This window comes from Struthio camelus, chromosome 5 (assembly GCF_040807025.1).
Source record: "Struthio camelus isolate bStrCam1 chromosome 5, bStrCam1.hap1, whole genome shotgun sequence".
NCBI lineage: Eukaryota > Metazoa > Chordata > Aves > Struthioniformes > Struthionidae > Struthio > Struthio camelus.
Genome location: NC_090946.1, coordinates 44,502,694 through 44,528,502, shown reverse-complemented (window position 1 = coordinate 44,528,502; position 25,809 = coordinate 44,502,694). Strand labels below are relative to the sequence as shown.

The 25,809-nt window shown below is 36.7% G+C and overlaps 1 protein-coding gene across 11 annotated transcripts in view; it reads left to right on the top strand.

Moving 5' to 3' along the window:
- The window catches only part of PCNX1 (pecanex 1), a 92,472-nt gene that overhangs the window by 27,568 nt on the left and 39,095 nt on the right, over positions 1-25,809 (top strand). For 4 of the 11 annotated variants that reach the window (XM_068946120.1, XM_068946117.1, XM_068946125.1 and 1 more), the window contains 5 exons: positions 8,626-8,758; positions 13,339-13,523; positions 20,829-20,919; positions 22,403-22,460; positions 24,626-24,843. In XM_068946120.1, coding sequence (XP_068802221.1) covers positions 8,626-8,758; positions 13,339-13,523; positions 20,829-20,919; positions 22,403-22,460; positions 24,626-24,843 — 685 coding nt within the window. The remainder of the gene's footprint in view (positions 1-8,625; positions 8,759-13,338; positions 13,524-20,828; positions 20,920-22,402; positions 22,461-24,625; positions 24,844-25,809) is intronic. The other 7 variants (XM_068946123.1, XM_068946128.1, XM_068946127.1 and 4 more) reach the window with 5 other exon arrangements.

Sequence of the window (25,809 nt, the reverse complement as noted above, 5' to 3'; positions counted from 1 at the left end):
AGTATAAGCTGTTGCTCATTATTTGTGGTTTACAGTGCTATATAGGTGGACAAAACAGACTTCTGTGAGCTTGGAGTAGAATCTTGCCTTCCATATGACATATGGAAACCTGTTCGTTCTTTCAGTCTGAATGTATTTGTGTGCATATATATGCTTATTGTATCTGCCTGTAATCATTAGACAGTAATCCTCTCTAAAGCTAAAAACAGAAGTTAGGAATTCTCTGCTGTGTAGCAAACTGATCATATCAGCTTTTACCAGTATATCACTTCTTTCTGCTGTGCTTATGTTGCGTACTTTTAGCAGTCTGTGACTGTTTTTTATTTTACCTGTGTTCTAGAGCTCTTCCTTGCTTCTGGTGGCTTTAGGTTCATGTGTTTTGTGTGTGTGGAGTTATACACTTCCACAAGATGGGATTTCTGATATGTTCTTTGGGAATCTGATTATCCACACTCAAACCGCAAAACCAATTTTGCCTAGTAAGTCAAAGTTGGAATTTAGAAATGATAGACACCATAAAATGTGCAATTTTAATGTAATCTAGTGGTGTATGTGCAAGCTGTCTCTATTATAATGTGCTCAGCAAGACCCCTGCCATAACTCGATTGAATTGAGCAGATCAGCCGGTGGAAAGAACTGTTTTGCATGTGAGGTTCTTTATTGGAACCTAAAAACTATATTCCGTTCCTGGCTCTGTAAAGCCTTAATTCAAGATGTCAACCAGCAGCATGCCAAAATATACACGGTATTTGAATCAAGACTGAAGTAGAGACTTGAATGTTAACCCTTCCCAATACTTGACTTTGGAAGCTTAATGTTCTTGTGTTGTAGCTTCTTTGTGTAATGAAGTAAAGGTCAAGTTTACAGATGCACCTCTATGATTTTTTGGATCTTTTGTTATCTCAGTGGAGCTGAGATGTAGCCATTTGATCCTTGAAGACACAAACACTGTTAGGAGTAATGTACAGAGCAAAAATGGAATTCTACAGTCTGCAGTTCTGGAATTTCACACTGAAATAACACTTAGAGTGAATCTTGCATTTAATAAAGCAAAATGCAGTTTAACAGTTTATTAGATGGTGATGAAGTATAGTATTCTGTGTGGGGACTCTCTTGCTTTTTTGTACAGGGATTTTCATTAGATGGCTTATGACCAAAATAATTGTCATCTTTCCTGATGTTTCGTGGTTCCATAAAGAAACTGCAGTGAGGGCTGAAGAAATTGATTTTAAAAAAAGAGGGTGGGCAAAACAGTAGATGCTAGGTTTTGTCCAACTCATAGCAGTGAATGTTGAGAGTCAAGAATGTGTATAGTTGCTTGGCAAAAGCCCTGAGTAGTACTTGTAAGGTAATTCCTTTACTTGATAGAAACATACTCCTTTAGAGTACCAAGTACAGAGTAGTCGATATTCTGCCTAAAATTCTGCAGGGCTGTGTGATGGAAATTCAGGATAATAAAAAATGCATGCCACAACATTACTGCATGTACTAAAGGGAAATTGAAAATTAAGTGACACACTTCATCTGTTGTTGTTGTTGTGTGTTTTTTTTTCTGGGGATGTCATTTATAAAATTTGACCAAAGTCAAGTACCCTGAAGTTCCCCAAAGAAACCCAAAGGAAGTGAGTCTTTTAATAAAACTCCTTGAATCACTGTGGAAGTGAGATGTCTTAGGCTGGCAGTGTTTGTGAAATTTTTCTTGCAAATGTGGTAGTGGTGGTGTGTCTTTGTTTTTGTTGTAACTTGATTTGGAAAGAACACTTGAATTTTGTTGGCAAATAGCATATATTGTTGATAAACTTCTAGATTACTCATCTCAAATGAATTGCATAAGAATTTTTGACGCTTGGTGTAAACAAAGCTGCATCAACAGTTAAAGTCGCTTCTTTCATGCCCCTTTGTAGATGTACCTGGATTTATAGTTTTGCATGTGACTGAGAATAGTTCCTAAGAGCTCCCTGTACTATAATGGAAGCATTGAACATTGCTGCCAAACATAGCTATAGGATGCAATTGCAGGATATACAAAAGTTATGTAACAATTAACACTTGATGTTATAATTAATAGAAGCTCAATCAAAACAAGCATTATTTCTATGTTTGATATTAATATTGAACATCTTTATGAGGGAAAGGCCATAAGTTCTAAAGATTTACATTCTTTTTTCCCTTAAGATGAATGAATCAAAATACATAATTGGAACAAAATATTTCATTAACATAAGATATGAGCACTGTCTGCTGCATGAATATATTACTGACATTCCTAGATAAAGTGATTCCTGGATGTAGGGACTGTATTAGGCATGGGATTGGACTAAATGAACGTTTTAGGTATTTGACCCTGAAATCTGTCAAGGTTACAGTCGAGAAGGCTATACAAGTAACACTTACTGTTTCAAATAGTGAAATAATGCAACAGAAAAATTATAGTAGAATAACTGAGGTTCATGGTTCTATCTTTGGCATTAACACAGAAATTTATCTTTCAGACCTCAAGTTAGTCTATAGAAATGTTCGATTCAGTATTCGAAACAGATGGTTTCGTGGTCATGGCTATTCCCTGCTTGACAACGTTTTCATTCACAGATTGTTGTAGTGGTTTGATGTAACTGTAAATATTCCTCCAGTCTCCTCCTGAACTTCTTTTTTAAGACTTCAACCACAATAGCAGAGTCTTAGGCTTTACTCCTTCGGTTTCTCTTCTAATTTTCTTTTGTGTGACTAGCTTTCCTTTCTAAACTGTATACTGTTTTCCTCTGCCCTGTTTTCCAGCAAAAGTTGGTATCTTAAAGAGATACCTCTCTGCTTTGCAATGTTTTCCCCTTTGCCAACCACCTGTCCATTCTTAGCTTTCTTCAGAAATTTTTTATTAGGTGTATTTATTAAATATCCACAACAAGTTATTGCTAGAGGCCAGCGTTCATTTTTTTGTTTTTTATCAGAGAAGAATAAGAACTCCCTACAATTATAAGTCATACACTGACTTATAATTCATGGTGAACTAATAAGTATATGCTGAAGGTAAGTACTGAACTGCTTGTTTTGTTCTACTCAAAAGTTTCTGCAGCAGCTTAAATGGACCATCCTACAAGTATGACTTTTAAAATAAGGTTTTAAAGCAAGTGAGAATCGACATTGATGATAAACTTTACAAATGCGTCAATCATGAGAAGAGGGTAGTTGTTAACCAATAAGTGCGTGCGTATAGGAAAGTAAGCTTTATTAATTCTGACAGTTGCTGAATGTTTTATTTTTATGTATCTCTGTTGCTGCCAAAGAGAAGTATGGGTTCTCTCAGGATTCCAGCCCAAAGGAGACCGGATGTAGGTGCTTGGTCAAGAAGTGTGAAATTTCAGTTATTTGATTTGGCAAAAGTGTATTCACTGTTAGAAGACAGATTTCATTGCTTTTGTGAATGCATGAGGTAGAATAGATTAAATAGATTAATAATAATAATAGATTAAATAGAATATCCAAGGATCATTCATTCTGGTTTCATGCAGAAGTTGACCTATACTTAATCTGAAGAATGTGCAAAAAAAAAACCCACCTAGGCTTCAAATGATGTGACTTTTCTTTCCTGAGAAAAGCGTGTGTGTTGGGGGGGAGGGTGGGAGTATTGCGCTCCCATTGTGTGCATGTGTGTGTTTTGTTTTTTGGTTTTCCTTTTTAATAAAAGCTAGCAATTTTTTGTCCTTAGATTTCTGGCTTTTCATGTTAATATTGTATCTATCTTATCCCTATACCACATCTTCTCAGGAATGTTCTAACCTGGGAAGAGTTTCTCCAAGTTTCAGAATTAATCTGAAGCACTGGATTTGGCATGTTTTGCTTAGCAAAAAGTAAATGGTCCCTGTTAATGCAGTATAACTTTTAAGTCTGCTTTTTCATTTCATACTACTTCAATTTCATTTTTCAAGTTTGTGCTGAAAACAGCAATACATAAATGTGGGGTGCCATTGTGAATATTTATTTTGGCTATTTAGAAGTGTGACTGTATCTCTATGAAAGAAAACATTTGCATTTTATATTTCTTAAAGCTGATTGTATTATATATTGCAGTGTGCGACTTAGTCTTCAGTTCTATTTTGAACTTAGAGGAATTGTAGAGATTTTCATCAAAATATTTGTGTGCGCTAAGGAAAGCATATCAGAAAGGTATAGCCTACAGACAGGGTAGTTCAATCTGTGCTCGGCTATTTCCAGCTGTCTGATAGAGGGATGTGAATCACAATTATTGTAGCCCTGGAATAAGTTTTAGCCCTTTTATTGGGAAGGTGTCATCAAAAATGCATGAAGATGAAGTGATATCCTCTTGACCTTCTGAGTGCTAGTTTAGCCACCCTCAAAGAGAAGTATAGTGAAATAAAATATGGATTTTTAACTAATCCACGTCCATACACACAATTGCATTAACCAATACAAAAGTTGGAACAGTACTTTTTCTTCTGGTATAGTAGTTTAGATTTTTGGTTGGGATATGTTACTTAAGTTAACTTACATTTTAGTTTCATAGACACAATAAATTTCCCCAAGAATTAGTTTAATTAAATTGGTAAGCTGTTCACCCTCCAAGCCCTAGTAACCAGTATGGAAGTTTAAGTTATCACTTGTTCAGCTTTACCTATGGGTAAAACCTGAGTATGGACACATTCATAGCTTTGGCCTTTCTTTTAATAAGGGGGAAGAGGTTTGTTTGTTTTTTTTTTTTTTTTTAAAAAAAAAAAAGCAATGGAACTGTTTCTAGAGAAGGCAGGAAGGCAGGAATAAAATGCGGTTAAGTGTTTTTTTATTATTTTTAAGGGGAAGAAGTAGTAAAGAGTTAAATGGAATAAGTCTACATCGTCTCACTTTGTCATTTTTTTTCTTCTTTCTTTGCAAGGCTTTGGGAGGAGGTAAGGGCCTTTCTTCTGAGAGTATTGATGAATTTCACGGCTAAAAATTCTGGTTGAGGGAATTCTCAAGCAGTTTATTTTTTTTTTTTCTTCTAATAGTTGGGAATGGTTGTGTGAGGGTTAAGTGTCACAAAGTTGTCATTATGCCTCTACTTGTTTTATTATATTGATAAAGGGAAGGAGGTTTGTATATCTAGTTAAGTGCTTTGTGAATTTCAAATCCTGCAGGTGGATGTTCCTCCCCTCCCTCCCCCTCTTTTTGAGAACAGATAATATAGGGGTCTAAGGACATATGAAAATTAAAGTGCAGAAGAAATTCATACTTAAATCCATACTAGTGAAATGTAGTGTTTAAACATAAATCAGAATAAAGCAGAAAAATTGGAACACAGAAAAACATTGCTTTATGACATGAAAGGCTTACCTTGCTTAGCTGATTTATTTTAAAAAGCAAGCAGGAAACTGTCAAGGAACAACTTACATGATGCATCCCTTTTGGAGCTAAATTTTGTACATGAGTATTGAGTATAGGTGTTGGATCTTCTCTTTCTGGAATCTAGAGTAGGTGGTTGTGAACAGCAGCACTGTATAAGTGTGAATGATACTAAGTCTAGAGTGTGTGTGGTCTTTTTTTTTTTTTTTTTTAAACCATGTTCTACTGAGGTACTCTTATCTCTTTATTTTTTAAAGAGCAAGCTTATTTTGTAAATATCTTATTCTGTAAATATTAAAAGAAGCTTATGTATGTTCAAGCTCTTTCCCTCATGGTTAAATTGCTCTTAGAGCATGGTCAAGGTTGTATCCTACTAGTGAACCAAAGAGTAGGTGTACTGCTGAGGAGTTACTGTTAAATCATTCTCGTTAAAGACATGTAGAAACACAAAAAATACTTTTACATCTGCTTTTCCATACTGGCATAATTTTTGAAACTTTATATTCTTTAGAATGAATAAGTAGATTGTTTGGATATTTTTACTTTTTTTTAAACCCTCAGTTTGGTGGCTTTCTGCACTTGCATATATGTAGTCTTTCAAACAAAACATAATCCTTTCCACTCAACTGGCTTTTTTGACTTTCTCAATCATGGTTTCAGTAGCTTCTTGAGGGGTTGCGTAACGTTTGCAGATTCAGAGCTATTGGGGCTGAGGAACTTTGCAGTTGTTTCAGAAGAACTAATAGACTCACTGGTCCTGAGTGTTGCTATCTGCATTCAAGAAGAAAGCACATAGATGTGTATTGAACAAAAGTTTTAAATCCCTCTCCCCCCGGCAGATTATATAAAGAACTACACCAAAAAAACTTTTAATTAGGTTAAAGTTGAATAATAAGCTAGGAAAAGCCAGAATTGTTTCCGTGTGTGGCCTGAATTCAGTTCCTAACTGCATATGAATTTGGATTTTTTTTTTTTTTCTAGAAAAAGAAAAATCTTCAAACGTGTAAATCTCACTTTCCTCTCAGGGAGCTGCCTCAGACAGTACTTGAGGTAGACTTGCTTCAGTCATATATCGGAGCTGTTTAGGAAGGACCTCTAGTGTTTCTAGAATCTGGGCTTCACTTGTTGCCGAAGGTGACATGTTTAACGAACGAAGGGGGATATCAAAATAAAAATGATTTTTCCTGTTGTTACCTTGAAGAATTGCGTTTGGATGCTGCCTTTGCGAACTAGTTGCCATACAGTGGTAATAAAGATGCTTACATTTCGGTTAAGATCAGTCACTCTGTTCTTTATTTTGTGGTGCTTAACTATGGCCTGACTGTTCATGGAATTCCCACTGCATCTGAAGTCAATGGAAGCTATGTTAAAAATGTGTATGTGCTGATATGTACCCTGCAAAAATTAAGCATTGCAAGTTGGCACCTGAAGTTGGTGTGTGACTTTAACCTCTTGCGTATTAATTTGATCCACCAGAAAAAAAGTCAGGATTCATACTACCTTGTTTAATGTGCTTAACTTTCTCAGTACTTCAAATATAACAGCTGCAGAAAAATCCTTGAAGAAATTAAGAATTCCTGCTTTAGAGGATGACTTGAATACGTAATGTATTAAAATGAAGCTTAAAGCTATATATTGAACCACAAGAGTAATAAACTGAATTCTTGCTGAAATATGCTGAAAAGTAGCTATCATCTGTTCATGCGTAGAATGAATGCAACAGTTGCGGAAGGACAAGTGAGAAAGTAGGCAATCTCACAGTTTTCATGGAAAATATACAAAAGGACTGAACTAAGGATGTATATTATAACCTTTGACATTTTGGTAATGAAATGCCTGTAACATTTATACTGGTCTTAATGTAATATTTTTTCATGTAGCTTCCTAGATTTTTAAAGCTAATTAGACTGAAGTTTCATTATACAATATGCACTTGATAACCTATGGGTAGAATTAGATTCTAGCTTGTCCTTATGGTCTTTATTGCTTGAGCTATGGGAGTCATACATAGTAGTAGTAGGTTGTCATTCCCTGTAGACCAGTGTTAGAGGTAGGTGATGGTCTTTACTAGTAATTTTTGCAAGTTTAACTGACAGGAATTTTTTAACTTGGGAAACGTACTAAAGTCAACATGGACTATTCTGACTGTGATCCTTTTGTCCCTCCATAAAGTTGTGTTCCCTCAGTATTTTCTTTTCATTTTTTGCCTTGACATAGTCCTTAGTTTTCTTACTCCAATAATAGGCTTCTTATCTACCAAGCTGTGGTTTGTTCAGATTCTTGCACTGGCTTTGTATGAAGCTTTATGTTTCCTCCTCCTTCTCCACTTGCCTGCCAAGGCCTGCTTTCTTTCTCTTGGTGACCCATCTGTTTGAGCTCTCAGCTCTGCTTTTGAATTGGATAGTAGCTTACTTGGCTCAGGAGGAAGATTCTTTGGGAGCATAGGCATACCATGAAGCAGTCCAGATCTGAAGTTGCAAAGAAGGTCCTGTTCAGGCTCCTGTCTAGACTCATGCTGGGAACACAGGTGGATTTTTTTGAGGGAGAACTTGGCTGTGAAAAGTCTTAAGGTGACTCCCCTGAGTATATAAAGCTAACTTTTTACAGTGTCGCTTTACAAATGGAGGCAAGCTTCTGTAGTGGTTTTGGAGATGGGGGGGTTGTTTTCTTTTATTATTTCAACACTCCCCACTCCCAAAACAGATAAGCCTTAAACAGAAGTTATCCTCTTGCTTAATCTTGTTCCCCTGCTCCAAATCATAATATTGCTAGTACAAAAATGAGCACCCTCATGAACACCAAAACTGTTTTTTGTTAAATTTTTCCCCAAAGAGATGTGATATAATGAACTTCAACTCTACCACTTGGGCAGAATTGTGAAATTGAGAACAGATCTTTATGGCAAGGAGTGGCAAACAAGCTTACTAGGTTGCCCTCTGAATCTTTCCTTTTATCTGTTAAGTGAGAGAAATAGAGAGATCAGTCGGTCTCTTCCTGCCCAGTGTAAAAGGAAGAGTTTGGGGATATCTAACTCTTTTTTTGCACCCTGGCTTTTTGGATCTGGGAAAAACAAAGTAGTCTGTGTATTCAAAGCAACATCTACACCTTTAGTAAAATTGTTCTTTGTAATCCTGTCTGAGGCAGGTTACTTGACTTGCAAAAAGAGTAGTCAGTGCATAAGCTACTTTCAAGTTCATTAACTTGGGGAGGGACAGAGGGAAGAAAGGAGTCTTAAGTTACTGTGTACATAACTAGGATGGGTTCTTATTTGACCTAAAGTCTGTCTTGATGCAGCAGCACAAGCCAGCGAGGAGACTGTCACATTTCGCCGTGAACGCAGCACATTTAGGCGTCAGGCAGTGCGACGCCGGCACAATGCAGGGAGTAACCCTACCCCTCCTACATTGCTCATCGGATCACCCCTCAGGTAGGGTATCTAAATGTTCCACCATATTTAGCATGCATGCAGCAGACCACTTCTCCCCACACCCACCAGTGTTGCCAGAAAAGCACTTTTTTCTTCCCTTCCCACCATAACCTCCTTGAGCTGTCACTGCATGTCACTGTGGGCTTGTTGAATTGTGCATGTATATGTGGCACTATTTTGAAAATGAACAGGATAGCCAATCTCTAACATGTTTCAGTTGGTTTCAGATTGATAACAAAATGAACTAATGCTAACAAACTTAGACTCTGTTTTCTCAGTTTTATCAAATACTTTAGAAGTTCTTGCTGTCAAGCAAGGAGAAGGTCCCAAGAAAATAGTTACTGATTACTCCTCACTTTGTTTTTCTCTTCCCCTTAGGAAAGTAAGCATTGGGGATTAGTAACATAATCATTTATCAGCTCTGTAGATGTTAGAGATGAGCATTATAACAAAATGGCATTATAATGAGCTATATCATACCTGGAAAGCTCCATATCTAAAATGAAGTAAAGCATTGTGTAAATAGTCTGCAACTTTTTCCAGCAAAAGAGAAATAATGAACTAACATATTGATGTCTTGTTATAAAACCTACAGTATTGCTCAATATTAATTCTAATTGTCTGGCACTCTCATATGTGTGTATCCCAGGGCTCCTTAAGCTTCACCAGCTCACTTTTTAACAATGTTGAGCCTAGTGATATGTTACGGACAGCAGCATTTTTTGCTCAGTCTGTCTGCTTGAGCAGCAGAAACAGCAACCACAATAACTTTTTTTAAATGTTCAATGCCATGGTTGCCCAGTGTTGGAAAATTGGGCAAGAACAACATTGCCCATAGTCAAAGGAGCACTCCAACATCCATATCCAAGTAACTCTTTATCCAGTTACATGACAAATATGCAGCAATAAGAGTATACATCCTATATTCTTAACCATCATCTTCCATATGCTAGACCAGCGTTGAACAACAGGAGCATTCTGGTTTTGCATTTCAGTAATATTAGTCCTATTTTTTAAACTGGAAAAAGCTATAGAAATATGAGCAAATCCAAGGATTTTGCTGTAACAAAACAAAATACTTCAAAATATGAAAATAGAGGATGGGGAGGAATTTTGTCGTCTTTGTGGCGCTGCTGATGTCAGGGACTGAATTTCTACGTTGTCCTTGGGCGAGAGGATTGCAAGAATGGTACCTAAGATCTAACAGATAAAGCATTTGGCCACATCATGGACTGAAATTACAGATGTTTTTAGTGGCTAGTGCAGTATGTGGTAGTAATTAATCCATTTTAGATAAATCTTTTTTTTTAAACTTCTGATCTTGCTTAAACACTTAGAGTTAGTGAATTACTTCATAGTGAGGGATGTTACATTCTCTTATGTCTGTTATATCGCTTATCTATATATTGCTCTCCTCTCTATTGCATTTTTTTAGAAGAATAGTGCAGTCTTGTCTCTGGTATTTAAGAGGTTGTACAAAGTAATTGGAGTGAGAAATGAAGAACTCTGTTTTAAACTGACTCCTGCCCCCTTTTCACAGGCTAGTGCTGTCATTAAGGTTCCCCAGGCCTAAACTGGGCTTCATTGTGAGATCATGAGGAAGTTGAATTTGGTGCAAGTAACTTGTTAATCAGGCAAGATATTTGAGGATGAAAAGAAGCATATGTTCTGGCCAGGTATCTTCTTTGTGCATCTTCACATTATCTGAATTTGTTCCCTTTTAAATAAAACCAAAACTTACTACTTTGTGATCACCTGTCTGGGAGAGTCACACATTATCAAAAATACTTAATTATAAACATACATCCAGAATCACCTGCTGACAGAGGTTACTTTGCTCAAAGCATTGTTTGTGATGCTGAATGCCTGTCCCTTTGAGTGGAGTTTGTCTTAGTCTGTGTCAAGTTCCCAGCCAAATGCAAAAGTGCTTTCAGATTTGACAAATTCCATGTGAAATGCAAATAGTGAAATGTGTTTGAAAATTTATTTTTGTTCAGATTTCTAGATGAATATTCCAGAAAAAGTTTGCATTATATGGGAAACTTAACGGGTTTTTATGTGCTGCTAGAAGAAGAAACCCTTCAGTATCAGTAAGATGAATTTAGTGCATAAGGAAGAAATGTGAAGTGGTATAGGAATTTCTAGCTGTTTTTGAAAGGATTTTATTAGATGACTCTCACTGCAAATATACAGGCATTTCTGCTATATGCTAGTGTGGACTGCCTCAGTTCCTAATACTGCTAATCTGTATGACTTCAAATGTTAAACTTCTTACACTTTTAGATTTACTAATCCTTATTAGATGTGATATTATTTCTTTTTTATTCTTGCCACAAAAATTTAATCTCCTAATCTCTTAACTCTGACACAAAATTGTATGTTATCAGAATAGCCCCTTAGGGCCCATTGAGTTCCACCTGAATTTTTCTATCTGCTGTCAGAAATACTTCTCCCTTCTGTCAAATGTTTAGTAAAAGAGATGATGGTATTGTATACTTTTGTGTTTGGCAGTGAAAGCCATTTTAAAGTAAAACCTGGTCTAGTAAATTCTGCCAGCTTGACATTAAACTAGACACAAGTTTACTTTAGTAACTTCAAAACCAAAACCCAAAACTTGCTTTCTTCCTAAGTAAGTATCAACAGTATTTTGGGCAGTTCAAACATAAATATGCTTTAGCATCCCATATACTTTACTGATGTGTGCATGTGTGTCTGATATGAGAACTGAGTGGACTGTCTTGAGCAGAATTTTATTTTTAAAATTATTTTTGTAATTAGGCAGAGAATAACTCTCTCTTGCATACCATGCAATCTGCTAGTAATAAAGTTCTGCCGTTTTTGTCGTCTTATTGTGACAGATATAGGTAACTATTGAAAGGACAACTTATATTTACCTTGTGGTATTTAGCTGTCCTTTAAGGGAAAGCTGTATTGCTTAGCATTGTTATTTTGTTGATAATACTTAGCTCTGAGACAAGGAAGGTTGGCTGTCTGTGAGCTTCCTTAGGGCTTTTGTTGCCATGCGGCTCACTGAGCCTTGTCTGCAGCAGCAAAATACTGAATTACGATTCAGATTGAAATATATTAGAGTACGGTAATGGTGACTTGCAGTTTTGTTACCTCATCAGCTGTGTGCATGTCTGCTTTACATCGCATGAGCTTTTCTTAACACCTATTCTCGTACGTATTTTCATGTTTTTTTCCCCAGTGGTATTCTAGCAAAAGAACTGAAAAGTAAATGTGTTAGAAACTACTCTAAGCAAGTAAAGCATCAGATAACCCTTCCTCCAACTCTCAGTAAGATCTTGTTTGTTTAGCTTCCTCATTTGCCAACTGCAGAACAGCGTCATGCTGTATGCAGTGAAATGTTAAAAGCAATAGGTAATACAGTTTGTGTTCTTCATCACAGAACACAGAGGGAGTGTTCTAAGATATTTTTCATAGTAAAACCACAAAATAGAAATCCTTTAATCTTGTACAAGATCACTTTTTAATTTGATCAAGTGTCCCCTGAATAATGCGTAACACGTACATTTAAAGAAATTACAAAATGAAGCGTAATAAAATGAGTAGTCTCATGAGGTAGATGTTATCTACAAATGTGAATGTTACTTATTCTGAGACTTTGCCATGTTAATACTAAACAAGCTATTTCTTTAATAAAGCTGGCTAACTTTTTTTTGAAATAGCATAATTAGTTCTGGAGTGGAAAGGAGGTGAAGAGGAGAACTAGCATTTTCAAGCGTTGTCTACTCATGTCTGTAAATCTGTAAACTGCTCTGAAGGCCAAGTTGAATTTTAAAATCTGTTTGTTTTTTTTTTTTTTTGGTGCAGGTGTATGTATAGAAGAATTTCTTTGTGGTAGGAATACTGAGATACTAAGTTTTTGTAATGCTGCCAGAATAAAAGTTTAAAATAAGTTGAGCTAATGAGTAACTTAATCTAGTATTACCAGTTAATAATTTGTTTTAAATACATTCAGAAAAGAATTCTGGATCTACTGGCTTAGCTACAGTTAAGTACCAGGTCTGTGACAACGTATGGCTGCCAATTAAGCTTAAAGACTAGAGTGCAGATTGACAGCAAGAAAGAAAGAGGAGGATGCCGTTAGTCTGACCAAAAAAACCCACCCAACCTCGTAAACAGCTAGGCAAGCCGTACTCTGGCGGGCAAAAAAGATGGTAGCTGTGAGACCGCTTGCACTGTGAGAGCCACTGTTGTGTGTAGGTGGTATCTCGGTTTGCAGTTACAATAACCAACAGTCGCTTGCTTTTGTGCCCACGAAGTAATACTTCAAAGGCTTGAGGGGGTACTTAGGGAGAGGTTAAAACACAATAATCTTTAAAAGTAGTACAGGAACTGTATGTATCTCTAGAGCTGCTGTTGTGACTGGATAAACTAAATACTCGGTTGTACAGAGCTCATGGGTTATAGTAACCCTAACAAATGGTGGCTTAACACTATATTTTCTTCTAAGTTTGACCTCTTTAGAAAAAAGTTTTGTGTTGTTTCACTTCTAGCTCTTTTTTTTTTTTTTTTTTCTTCCTGGTAATGTCTCCCCAATCCGTGTTTTTTCGTAGCCTTCAAGATGGTCAGCAAGGCCAGCAGCCCTCCTCCCAGGCCACAGTGCAGTCCCGCCCCCCCTCCCAGGCAGCTGGGCTCAGCGCTAGCGCCTCCTTGCTGGTGAGAAATGGGAGTGTCCACTTAGAAGCCTCACATGCCACTGCATCTGCTGTAGGCGGTAGCAGTTTGCACGATGAACTTGGTATGCAGGCCTTATGTAACCTTGGTGACATGGACGTTTTAATACAGCAGATGTATGGGTAATAATGCTCTGAAAAATCAGTTAAACGTAGCTTTGTTTCTGAATCTCGTGGGTGCATTGCTGAGAAGGAATTAATGAGCAATATGTCCCTGCCTTCCACAGTCTCTTTTTCCGTACGCTTTCTCTAACAAATGCACAAGGGGAAACACTTTAAAGATTCACAAATACAAATAATGATGTTGTAAGATCTTTCATGGCTTGAACAATATAACACCTGTAACGCATAAGTTCCTGTCTTAGTCTGCGTTGTCACAGGTAGTTGGGCAGAGATTGATACCAGCTCTGGGGCACTTCTAGCTCTTTGGGGAGAGGACGGGGGCATTTATGTTCCTTAGGGAATTCCTGGTCTTTTTTTTTTTTTTAATGAGTCTTGTTCAGCTGCTGTTTAAAAAAATTACCATGTAAAGGAGAATGGTTTCTATGTGCAAATTAATTTAGCAACTTGATCAGAAGAAAATCACAACTTTCTTGTATCAAATATTTTCAGTTCATTTAGTGCCCTGTGGTAGTTCCGTTTTTCTCTGTACGGTACTTGCATTTTATATTAAATAACTATTTATCAATTCACCGTTTTTCTATGAAGCCAATACAATTACTATGGGGAAGGAAGTTAAGATGATTGTAATAAGTGACTGATTCATGTGACTCAGTAAAGCAGGGATAGATATGGAAAAATTCCTAGCAGGGGTGTTTGCAGTAATCCATATGTGACCTGAACTGCTTGTGACTTTCGGCATTAATGTAGAATTCCTGCTTAAAATATTAACCTGGGTGTCTTTAGAGCTGACACTTATTAGTGACGTAGTATTTTGGGCAGCTGTTGGCTATATAATTTGAGTTATATAAAACTACAGGTTAGCTCAGAACACTGATAAAACACTTTTTACCCACCTTACTGTAATCCACGACTAAAAGATAAACGCATATAATCTTACTCTGCCAGTGGGGAAAACTTCAAGAATTGCCAGGCTCTGATGCCACTTGAAATATGCAATGAATTGTAACTTGTTAACCAGACTGTACCTTCTAGTTGCAATATAAGAAAAATTGAAAACAGCCCACATGTTCTCTAATATGTTTTATAAAATTAACTACATCTGTGGAAAAGACACAGTCAGCTTACTGTTTTGTTTTAGATTCTGTGGTTCTGGAAGTTTCTAGATAGAAGAATCAAGACTTAAGTTTATGTATCTCTGAACTATGAAAGTGTACGAGGTTAGCTGTACTAGGTATTTTTTTAACTATTTAATCTGGAGCCTTGTATTTCTTGTTTGAAAGCTTTATTGTAATATAACTCTCATGAAATTCAAGGATGCTTGTTATATCTGTCCATGCTTAAAGCCAAGTTTTATGCTTGAAGCCACCGTTCTTATATCCGAAAGATATGATTCACCTTACCCCAAATAACACAATCAAGGTTTATACAATTCCAAATGTAATACACAATCCAATTTTTAACAGACAGTACCACAAAGTTTTTAAATAATTTAGACTTTTTCAAAATTGAAGTGAATTTTTTAAAGAAATTCAACACTTATTTCGGGCTGTCTGAACAGTCGCTAGGAGCGCAGTGCAGTGGAGTCTTAGAAGAATTTAATTGTTAGACAAGTTCTGAAACTGTGTGTACTGCGCTCACAGCAGCGTGGGCTGGAACGTTGCCAGTGGGAGGCACAGAACTGCCAGGGTCTGCTTGGTTAAAAATCTAATGTGTAATAGAGATTTATTCTTGACTTAAAGCTCTTTAGGAGCTTGAAACATCTGTTTCTAAACCTCCACTGAGAGAAAGCAGTTAGTGCAGGCAATATTGTCTGTCCTTCCCCCCTTCCCGCCTTTTCAAAAAACAAAACAAAAAAGAACAACCTCTAGTCAGAATGGCAGCCTCCCCAAAATTCAGTGGTGTGAACAAATGTCTTCAAGATGTATGTTTTGTGTGGCAGATACCATCTTTTCCTGGACTAGCTAATACAGTTGGCAAAACGGAGCAAGCTTTCATGTGCACAGTCCCTTCATCTTGCCTGACAAGGGAGAGCAAGGATAAAGATACCTTCTGGTGATGAGGAAAGATTATCAGGGCTGAAATAATACTGCTGCTCCATTTGGCTTAAGCCTACAGACTATTGTTTTTGCTCTGTTGTTCCAAGTTACGTTAGAGTGAAAGATGACCCCTTTTTTTGTTTTAATTTTTATGCTGCTGTTAATCAAAGCAATGCAGGCAATAAGATTGGGGGTGTTTCTTGTTTGGTTTATCTTGTTTTTCCTATATTTTCCCTAAGCATTTTTTCTAGCTCCCCTGGAAGACAAACAGGGCATGTATTAATGTATGTGAAAAATATTAGGACTCAGTTTTTGTGTACAAGTGCAATATCTGCTTCCTTATCTTTCTACTTTCCACTAGCATGTTGATGTAAAGCTGCAGCTCTTGAAAACATGCAGGATTTCTTGATTTGAAGGTTCATGTCTATTAACTTGATTCTCATGACTTATTTTATGAAGGGTAAACCTTACTGGATTATACCTAGCCTACACTTCGTCTAGTCAGGAAGGTAGAAGAGTGGATTAGTGGAGAGTGTGGCCAAATTTTAAGCAGCCCCATAGCAGAGGTTGGAAGTTGTACAGTCCTGAGCTATTAACACTTCCTGTTTAGGTGTAAAACAAGCACTGAAGCTTCCCAACAAGAGCAGTGGCTTGGCAATGACCGTGCAGTCTTTTTTTAAGACTTGCAGGGCATTGTCCTGCTGGTAACACCTCAAAGCATCTCTTCTCTTATTTTTTAGCCTCCCAGGTTTGAAGTAGAAAGGTTTTTATATTTCCCTCTGTTGCTTCAGGAGGGGTGAGGGGGGAAGAATGTTAAAGGGTGGAAAAGGAAGCTTGATGTGGAGCAGTAGATGACGAAAATGATGGGAGGAAGACGGGACAGAAAGGAAAAGTGACAGATCGAATATCATGATGTGTTACAGGCAGGACTAATATGATATGAATCCAGAGAAGGGGACCGGGCGGGAGGGGAACAACAGACCGTGACTTGATTGAATTACAGTCTTCGAAACATAGTCTGGCAGCACTGATAACCTTTTATTCTCACTAATATCTAATTCTCAGGACATGTAGGTGATGAGTAGAATTTTTGAAGCCTTGTGACAAGGCTGTGGGTATTACAATTTGAAGTAGTTTGGAATCCAAGTACTGAATTGTTAGAACAGATGCTCAGTTTCTGAAACTGGGGTGAAATAACCTGTTATCCTCAACCAGCTGCTTTTTTTTTCGTGCTAGAAAGTATAACTGGAGGACTGTTGCTCTTGTGATTAGAGATCTAGTCATTTGAAGCTCTACAATGCAGTTACTCTGCCGTTTCTGGTTGTATTATATAGAAGTGATAATCTCTCAGATGTATGTATTTCAATTTATGAAGGTTGTTGGATCTTCCTGTTGAAGATAAAAATGTCCCATACTGCCTCTAAATATTAATCAAATAATTTTTCTATGTATATATTTAAAACAATTCAGAATCAGTTTTAAAAATAAGTAAGTTTATTTAGGATGGATGGGGGAGCGTTTTCGAAGGTACAAGTAGAAGATAAATACTCGCTTCCCGTTGTCCCCATTGAAAATATCCCTGTTGTAGTCTATGGGATTCTTCATAATAGGTAGGCTGTTCGTTCTTCATTCCGAATAAAAAGTAAACCTCTTTGAAGTGTCCAAACTACAACTATGTAAGTTTCAATATTGCAGCTAAAGATAAATTTTTTTGACCTTTTGCCAAAATTTCCTTGCACAGCAGAGCTTCAAATTCTGATAAGCTCATTGGTTGTCCGAAGCTTTAAAGTACTGCAATAAGTAGTAGATGATATATTCTAATAATTCTAATGATGTTGTAGACTTCATGTGCAAAAATGGTTAGCAACATGAACTAGTCCATGAGAAGTTTGAAGCAAAGAAAGATATTATTGAGCAGAAAACTGGAAAATGTACTGAAAATAACTTGGCTGAAGAAAACATCGAAACTCCATTTTAGCTGGATGCTAAGTCACTTAGATCTCTTCTAGGTTTTATCTGTGTAAGCTCATCAGTCTGTTGCTTTCATTGATTCCCAAAACTGCAAAAGGCCAGTTCATGCAGTGTGTGAATCATAATGCTGTCTTTGGACACAGTGATGAGATTTTTGTTCTTTGAAATGAGTGCGTGCATTCATCTTTTCCTCTCCTCATGTCAGGATGAGGCTGTAATCTGGACTTGTGTGCCTGAATATCATTGATTTAGTTTTATCACTTTTGTAACTAGTCTAAATGGAATATTATTTGGGTGACTTTAATTTGCGAAGAATTCGCAGCTCTCCCTTTCTGAAAAGCTGCCAATGTTTCTCTTTAGTGGCCAAACATATTACTGGCTGTATTTCTTTATTTGTGAAATCAACTTTTGAGTTTGCCTTTTGTTTACAGCCTGATAAAACTGTAGTCCTTTAAGCAAATAAAAAAAATTGCTCAGACAAATTCAGTTGTGATGCTATGAAATATTTCAGAGAATGATGTGGAAGAACTAGGAATGGGAGGGGGAGAAGATTACCAGGATAACTGTAAAAACCTCTAAGTAGATCCCTAAATATTAAATCTTGTGAGCACTGGGGTCCCTCATTAAGGTATGAGAGTGCTGTGAGGAAGCTGTCAATAACCTTGTGCAGTTTAAAAAAATATTTATGGGCTTTGGAGCTCAATCATACAACGTCCATTTACACCCTATAGCTAGCTTCTTCTCCAACACTGACAAGTTTTTGCTACTTGGGATGATGTCAAGTTTTTTTTTTTTAAATACTCTCCAGAAAAGTATGTGGGGGGGAAGACAACTGTATCTTAATGAGAACTTGCCTGAGTTAAAATTCTAAAGCCACATTTTTCTTGTCAGTGAGCTCACTCTCATTAGGAAGTTGATTTTTGTAGAGGGATGCATGTAAGTATGGCAAAACCTGATTTGATTTTGTAGTTCATGTGCAGACAGTCTGGTGTTGTTTCATCTGTTTGTTGAAATCATTTAATACATCTCTATTTACCAGGCTTGTTTTATCCCACTACAGTCATGCAGTACTTATCATCAGTGGAAATACAGGAATTTGTAATAGACTCAAGATGAGTTGGGCATGAGGGGACCATAGGTATTTCCTAACGTAAAGTTCTGTTATGCTGATTTTTTTTCCCATAATTATAAACCCTTCTCAGAGATGTTGACCTTATTGTGTAAGGCAGTTCAGTAAACTTTTGAAACACACTTATCTAATATATTATCTCAATCCAAGAGAATGTGAAGAAATAACTTCACAAGTAGTATGTTATAACTTCTGTGACCAGGATCTCAATTCAGCTCTACAAAAGCATGAACTTAGTGTCCCAAACTCGCTTCTTTCTTTTAAGAACTGGTTACGTGGAGGGTTTTTTTTTCCCCCTAATAAGTTATAAATAATTTTGTCCATACTAGAACTTAGTGTATTACCCAGTTATCTTTGTGGTGTTGAAGTTTTCTTTTACTGAGGTACTTGTGAAATATATCCATGTATCGAAGATCCAGGTGTGGTGAGGAAGACTAAGTAGTGTGCTAGATTAAATTTCAAACTTGCTTTCATAGCAACTGTTAGTACACTAACTAAAGGATGCTTAACTGAAGGACTTCATTAGTATTATTTGTAGAATAGTTAAGCTCCTAACAAGTGAATTTTGTACTTATGTTTCCTTACAAGTACCTATGGTAGATATAACAAAATATTGAGGGAAAACTGTTATGTTATTGAATTCTGATGCATACTGTCCATGACTCCTAAATTAGGTAGCTGTCTTATCAGAATGGTCTTTTCTTTCTTAGTACAGCTGTGGTGCGTATCCAGTTGGGCTTCAGCGGTCCCCTTCTCCGACCCCCCTTTCCCCCCCCCCCAAAGTGAGGGTAGGAATTTTTATGAAAATGTTTTCATGGTACCAGTATTTTTCCTTAGTTTCACTGTTTTTGTAATCCATCCAGTTCTACTACTTAAACTCTTCATTTTCAAGTGCCTCTAGAAAGAACTCAATTTCCTGAGGAACTGAAGAGAAGTTAGAGTAGGAGATGGAAAGGAGAGGAGGAGAAGAGATGGGGAAGGGGGGGGAAAAAAGCTGTGCTCTCACAGCCTTGTCCCTTATCAGCATGAGGAGAAAGAGAACTGTAGGGCATATGGCTGAGAGGTGTATGCAAGTTTTGTTTCTGATGCTCCAAAGTTGGGTTTTTGTTTTGTGTAAGCAGGTCTTAAAACACTTCATGTTTTCCATCATGGCTCAAAAGGCAGGTTGTGAGCTAGAAGAGATGCAGAAATTGGCAGGGTGTTTCACGTGAAAAGATCTTAACTTCAAAACCTGCTTGCTCTGTGCTTAGCTGAAATATATTGGCCTTCAGGGGAAATTACAATGCTTATCTCTCTAATCAGACTGTTGTAGAGGAAAGGGTACTGTAAGAACATCACCTTGCGAGTAAGGTAACTTATTTGAATTTTCATCTATGACTACTTTTATTGTTATGCATAGGCTTGATATTGTTCATTCAAAATTATTTTTTTAATGACAAGCTTAGGAAGCCATGGTTTTAATGGAGTTTCAATAACTCCAAATGGTTTTGCATACTTCTGTACTTACACTGAAGTGTTTTCTTCTGGTTTGAAGACTAAATCTCTGCCTGCCTTTTTTTTTAAAAATTTTCTCCAGAGGTATAACTAATGAAGCACGTCTAGTGATTTCTTTCCAAATAGACATGTACGTTTTTAAAAAAAACTTAAACTGAACCCTTAAGGAATCTCTGCTGTAGCCAAATGCCATGGTTCCTAAATGCTCATAGAGAATGATTCACTGATTGCTCTACAAGGGGGGGGGGGGGGGGAAAGCTGAATTAGTTGGTCATTGCAAGTTATTTGTTTCCTTGTTATCTAAGGGGGAAGGAGGGAAAAAAAAATCTGTTGTGCTTCTGTTGTATTAATGATAACATCTCTATAAATATGAACTCATAAAGTTTCAGTGCTGCAATTTACTGTATATGTTGTAAACTGGTATGAAAGAGGACTGAGTAGCTAAATTCTTACTCTGTGCTGGTAACGTTAATGTGTTGTCACATTTTATATTCTGATAGTGATATAAATTTAGGTATTTAAATCAGTCTTGTTAGTAAGCTAATGTATAGAAACTAGTGCCAGTAGGATGAAACGTTATGGAATTTTGACCTTGTTCTTGACCTTTTCTTTAACAGGTAAGTTCAGTTCTACGCTCTACGAGACAGGGGGCTGCGACATGTCACTTGTGAACTTTGAGCCAGCTGCAAGAAGAGCATCCAACATCTGGTGTGTGTGAAGGCCAGTCAACAGTGATGATTCTTGTCTTACTGCAACAAAATCTCTTAATTTTAATTTTAAGAGGTCATTTAGTATGGACTACAAAAAACATTTTTTGTGTAAAATATCTCTGTATTTTTACTTTTAAAACCTAAGTGATTTTTACTAGCAGATCATATTAAATGGGTAAATAATCTTCTCTACTTAGGCAAATCTTGGAAAATGTAGACTAATATTAAGTTTAATAAATGTCCACATTGAAAACTTGACATATGCATTTCTGATTGGCTTACAGGAAGTTTTTCTTAACGAGTTTAACTTGGGTTTTGGGAAGGAGGAGGCTATTAATCATAATTACTGTTATTTACAAAACTTTCAGTTAGGAAGTGAATGTAAACCTGATAAGTTTGTTCTCGTGTTCGTAGATGGCATGATACAATACAGGGAAGAGTTAACATGCCTGAGGTTAAAATTTGACTTACCATTGAAATAGCCAGCTGTGTACTGGAGAGTTCATCTGCTGTTGGAAAGATGCTCTTTCCTCCTTTGAAAGGACAGGAGGCAGGAGAAGAAAAATAACCCAAAACCTCCCTGCAAAAATCCACTCCATTACACAAAACTGCTCTGAAGCTATTATATCATGCTGAGTGCTACTAAGCCCTATCACATGCCGCTGGAATAGCGATTGGATTTATGGAGCGATGCATTTCAAAAACTTCGTCTTCAATTCTTCCTGTGAAAGTGTGCAAGTACCTCTTGTAGAGCTGAACTTTGACATCAAGTTCTGTATTCCTTGCACAAAGCTCCCAGTGCCCGCCTCTACTGCTTGCGTGTTCCAGATGCAGTGGCTTTGCTGATGGCTGCTGTCATGAATATGAAGCTACGTATGCTAGTGAAAGAAGCAAGCTGGGCACGTCCAAACACTGAGATCTCAGCTTTTCTAGACAGTACTTAAATGTCAGTGAAATACATAACGAAGACAGCTTTTAACTTAAGACAGGGAACTGAAGGAAACTTGCTTAAACTTGATGCAAGTCTTGGTCCTGTGATTTACATGGAAAACATATAGCTAAAAGCTGTCTAAAATTTGGAAGAAAGTAGTAATTGGATATGGACTTAAATAAGACAAATTTGTCCTTATCTCTATCAGTAGCTAACTGATTTAAAAAAAAAATGATACTGCTTTATAAAATGGAATTATTTCCGTTGCATTAACCCTCATTAAGCAACTAAGGGATCTCTAGCAGTCAAAGCTGTACAAGCCCATTGTCAAGATTTGTTTCTTTTCTTGGTTGTGTGTAAGGTTTTAAAAAAAAAAAAAGAAAGATACCTGTGTTTAGAAAATGTAATTGAAGAAAAAATTTTTTAAGCTGAAGTTCGGAAGTGGTCGGAATTAGAGTAACTAATTTAGTTACTCTAGTAACTAAATTAGAGTGGTTTGTTCAAATCAAATGTAGTTTTATAATCTGAAGTCTTTCCCCTGTTCTTATAGTGACACGGACTCTCATGTATCGAGTTCTACCTCAGTTCGCTTTTACCCACACGACCTAGTAAGTTTTAAAATTTATTTTTAAAGCATGCAAAAAATCAGGACTTTGTTTTTATAGCACTGATTTAATGCTCTGTTATTTGTTCTTAAGATTTTTTTTTTTGCCTGCATTCAAATGAAGATAAATTTCTATTTACCCTTGCAGTCTTCATATATACAGACAAATTCCTCTTTCTGCATAGCACTTTAAATATAAAGGGTTTTGTCTGACCTGAAGCTTAGTAATTTGAATCTAAACTAGGTGGAAATCTGCTGTACTGAGATATCCTATAAAGGTTTCCAGAGACTGGATAACTGTACTTCCCAAGTTTTTTTCCTGTGCACGGCTAAGAACAGCAGGTGGCGGGAAGAGTAAATGTCATGGTTTTTGTTCTGCAATGTTCTGACCAAACATAACTTCAGTAATTTCTCTGAAAGGAATTTAATAACCTGTCATTGGAAGCTCTTGCACAAAGTTTAATTCATATGAAATGAGTCCTTGAAAAAAGGCAGAGGCTTACACACCTTCATCCTGCAAATAACTTCATAATTCCCTGGCTTTATGATCTCGGGCCTCTTAAATTGCTGTCAAGTCCAAACGTACCTGTGCTTGTGACTTGGAAGTCCAGTATTGCTGTGTCACTAGAACCCTGCAAACGATCATGGTTCTAAAGATGGGAAAATACAGCATGTTGAACTGTTACTGTTAACAATGACAACCTAATCAAGAGGGGAGATGGAAGTTTGATTCTGCGCTTGGCAGAGTAGCGAGAAACCTCCATTTGCCTGATCATGCATTTTATCAATAAAGTGCTCCTCGAACCTAGTGGTTGCTAGGGAAACTCTGTTTTTTTCCAAAGGATGTAAGCCTTCAAGAGAGAGGCACTGCATTACCTGTTACGTGCTGTTGACTTATCAATGTGGTCTTGTTGAAGGAGATGTTTGTTTAAGTTAAACTCCTGAAATTTGAAAGTGTAGCCCTTATGCCTGAATGGGAGCTTCCACTTGAATCTATTGTTAGTGTCGTGAATGTTACGTTACAGTGATATTCTGCTAGTTAAAAAAACAGGCTTTAAGGTTCTCCAGAAAAATCATTTTCATCTTAAATAGTATGTTTTTGTATTTTGAAAGGCTTTTAGAAAGTGAATGTTCCTGATTGTTCTCTTGTTTCTTTTTAATAATTTTTTCCTGGAAAGGAAAAGCTGTCTGAGCATAGTTTCAGTATGCTAATGCCTTCAAGAATCATGAAAAAATGTTCGAAAGTTAGAAATTGAATGTTGAACTTTAAGATAATTGTAAGATGTAAAACTGTACTTTTGAAACTTCTAGGTGATATGAGCGCTTAAATTTTACTTTCCTTTAAAACATTGTAAACAATTTTCCTTAAATGACATCGTAGTTATAGTATTACTTAGGAATAAATAGGAGTTCACTAAGATATTTCTTAGCCTGTTAATGAGATTTATAAAGTGGGTTAGATTAGGCATCCATACTTCAGGAAACTTTCTTGTTAACCTTCCGAGCTTTTCTTAAATGTCCTTTGTGGTTATTAGTGTTACTGTGATTTTGAGAGAACTCTAGGGGGAATAGCAGTTTGAAGAATAACCGAGAAATTATACTCGGCCATAAATAATACTTGATTGGTTTGGGCAGAGTTTTGCTCATCCCTGAGTATATTCAGAATGTTGTAGGCTTAAATCGGGCTACTGATGATATGGACGCATGTTGCTTTGTCTTGCAAAAATCAGCAGTTCAGCGTGTGTGTGTGTGTATGCAAACTAGCTGATGACATAAGAAATGTGTTGTTGTTTGTTTAAAGTCAGGATTAGATTCTTGTACTAAGCGTTACTCCTGCTCTCATCTATCAGTTTATTGGTCTTCAGATATGAAGTTTTTAGAGTACATGGAATAATTTGCCTAGCAGATAGATTCACACTTGTTTGAAATAAGTTAAATGATAGAATGCTGAGCAGTTGTGTTGTATACGAACAGTTTTTGGTGCTGGTGCCGTTCATTTACTATGATAAGGGCAGAAAGAGTAGGCCGAAATCTCAGAGCAAACAGTGCTTAACTATAACTTCTCAAAGCTGAAACTAAATAATTCTAACCGTTATTTTCAAAGTAATATTTAGTAGGATACAGTGATATAACATAAATAGGCTTTTATTAATACTGACTTTCTTTTAGCTTTCTCTTCCCCAGATCAGATTGAACAGGCTGCTAACCATAGATACAGATCTGCTGGAGCAGCAAGACATTGACCTGAGCCCTGACCTTCAGGACCACATGCAACCTCAAGAGGAAGCAGCTCAAAAAGTCAAACAGTACTATCGCTTTTGGATCCTGCCTAAGCTTTGGATTAGCATCAATTTTGATAGATTAACTCTTCTGGCTTTATTTGATAGGTGAGATCCTTGTACGTTCCTAGACTTCAGAAAGTAAAGATTAAAAAATGATAACCAAGCTGACTTAATAGATAGAGGTATCCTTAGAGTACCATACTTACGATACTCTGAAAGATGAAAGAACAAAGCAAAATGCAGTTTTTCTAATATAATGAAAGTTATTCTTTTTCTCTAGCAATGCTAAAATGAAAAAAAACCTCACTCTGTGCAAGTGGGACAGTAACATCTCTTTGAACTGTCAAGAAAGAGATTTGTTGCAACTCTTCAAAGCTATAAAACAAGCTTGTCAAAAAACAAATTTAAAGTTGACTAGGACCTGACATACACCTATATTATTTCAGCAGGTAGAGGAAAACTAACCTGCTATTTCAAAGCTTTTTTCCGAAGGGAGAAAGTTACAGAACACTGTAACATGTCCCCTATACCTATTGGCATAAAATGAAAGTGACTCTCCTCTTATCAGCTGTGGGAGTATGTAAAACACTTAAATTTCAGCAGTAAACTTCCTTAAGATGATCAATGTGTAGTAGTGATTCTATCTAGACAGCAGTATTAGGTGTGTTATTCAGTGCTACTATACTGTATGGAATTCTCTTTAGTCCTCTTTGGATGGTTTAAAAGTATTCTCTCACAGTCTATACTAGTTCTTGCATTATAAAATCATGAGTGACAGATTATTTCTAGACAAGGTATCATGCATGTAGTTTTCCCACTCTCAAAATGTGAGGAAGGGGTTGTAATCATCCTGTGTGGAACTCAAATGTAGATTTATATTACAGACCATGCTGCTTCTAGCTGAGTTTTAAATTATTTCTGAAGCTATCAGTGGTGCTGCTTAAAGGTCAGTTCCACAAAATACTAATTGTTTTCAGCTGTCATTGAAATCCTGGTAGCTTCTCTACTAGCTTTGCTAATAGGCAGTGTGCTAATATAGTTTATGCAAGTTCAAATTTATTCTTAACTACT